Source organism: Cyprinodon variegatus, unplaced genomic scaffold (assembly GCF_000732505.1).
Source record: "Cyprinodon variegatus isolate N-32 unplaced genomic scaffold, C_variegatus-1.0 Scaffold1119, whole genome shotgun sequence".
Classification (NCBI taxonomy): Eukaryota; Metazoa; Chordata; class Actinopteri; order Cyprinodontiformes; family Cyprinodontidae; genus Cyprinodon; species Cyprinodon variegatus.
This window is the reverse complement of record NW_015151572.1, coordinates 117,457-118,926: the sequence shown is the minus strand read 5'-3', so window position 1 is coordinate 118,926 and position 1,470 is coordinate 117,457. Positions and strand designations below refer to the sequence as shown.

Genomic DNA, 1,470 nt, shown 5'->3' with positions numbered 1-1,470 from the left:
AAGAGGATCGGAAGAAACTCTGGACCTGAACACTGATAAGTCTGAAGTCGAGCCCTGCTGTTGTTTAGCCCTCTGCCAACTACTAGCCTCTGGACCCTCCTGGTTCCCTCCCTCTGCTGCAAGCCTGAAACACGACACAGAGAACCCTGTGTGACCAGTCCCGGATCTGTTTCCCAGCATCTGTACATTAATATTGTCTTTGTTTTAATAAACAGTCAAACTTTTCATCTGACTCTGTGTGTGTTCTGCATATGGGTTAGGAACCTAATCCCATCATGACAATAAGCAGTTAATGATGCCACAGAGTTAAACAATCTACAGTAGCAGCCATTCAAAATGGCCCTTCCCTGTCAAACGGCCGCCAACTTCCAGCCACTGGAGTGACCCGCCCTTCAGTACATTTTTACTGACTCCACCCTTTCACTTACAGGGTCTGACCAGGAGATGGCGCTTCTCTTTAGATCTTAATGTCCACAAATTATGATGGAAAAAAAATATTTCAGTACAAAGATTGATGTTTAAAAATGAATCTAAGGGGACCGGCCAAGGGCCATTCAAGGACAGAGAGGAAGTTAGAATGGCTGCTTCTGCAATTGCTGTATTTCAAGGGAAAGATTTCTCCGACATCTTTGTTTCTAATAGTCCGAATTTGTTGAAATGCAGGCAGAGGATTTCTCTCCTGTCCTCTTTGTTGTTTCTAAGATCACAAATGATTTTTTTCCGGCAATTTAGGGAATTTAAGACTTATTTTATGGACCTTTGAGTCATTCATTCTTTTATTATTCCAAAGCTGACTAGAGTAGTAACCTTCATCTGCATACTGTTGGAAGTTCTGAATTTATTCCAGGGATGAACCCCAATCACCCACTTCCTTTTGTCTGAACTTATTCCAAACAACGGTATGATTTAATTAGAATAGAATAGAAAAGGAAATCCCTTTGTTATCCCAAAATGGGGAAATTCTGGGAAATTATCAAATACTTTCTGTTTCTTTAAGGAAATAAAACTTTTTAAGGTTCGAAGCATAATATTGACCATGTGTGGATCAGACTGCTGGTCTGTGCTCTGTTAGCAAACCAGGCAGAAGCACTGGAAGACCACTATAGCGTAGATAACTCTAGAGAGTATTGGTAATGTGAGCTAACAGCAGTTTATTGAGGACAAATCCAAGACTTTACTTACAGTTCTGAGAGCTGCAGATCTTCAAAGACCTGCCAGGACAACGTCTTCAACATATAGTTCCTGGACAGATTTCTGATAGAGGCATTGAGAAAAGAAACAAGAAGAAATTAAATCTACATGGGAGGAGGAGAATCAGCTATGAATGGATTAGAATTTTATCTAAAGTGGTCAAACAAAAAAAGAGCATAAATCTGATTTTTAAAGGAAAAGTCCGCTCATATTTAGAATTCAAACTTCTGAAAGTTCTTTAAATATAAAATTATTACATCCGGTTCAATAAATGATCAG

General features: G+C 39.4%; 1 protein-coding gene across 1 annotated transcript in view; it reads right to left on the bottom strand.

The window, feature by feature from the left end:
• LOC107101595 (NT-3 growth factor receptor-like) overlaps positions 1-1,470 on the bottom strand; it is a 30,113-nt gene that overhangs the window by 25,594 nt on the left and 3,049 nt on the right. The window contains exon 2 of the mRNA XM_015400578.1: positions 1,183-1,254. Within this exon, the coding sequence (XP_015256064.1) occupies positions 1,183-1,235 (53 nt within the window). The 5' untranslated portion in view covers positions 1,236-1,254. The remainder of the gene's footprint in view (positions 1-1,182; positions 1,255-1,470) is intronic.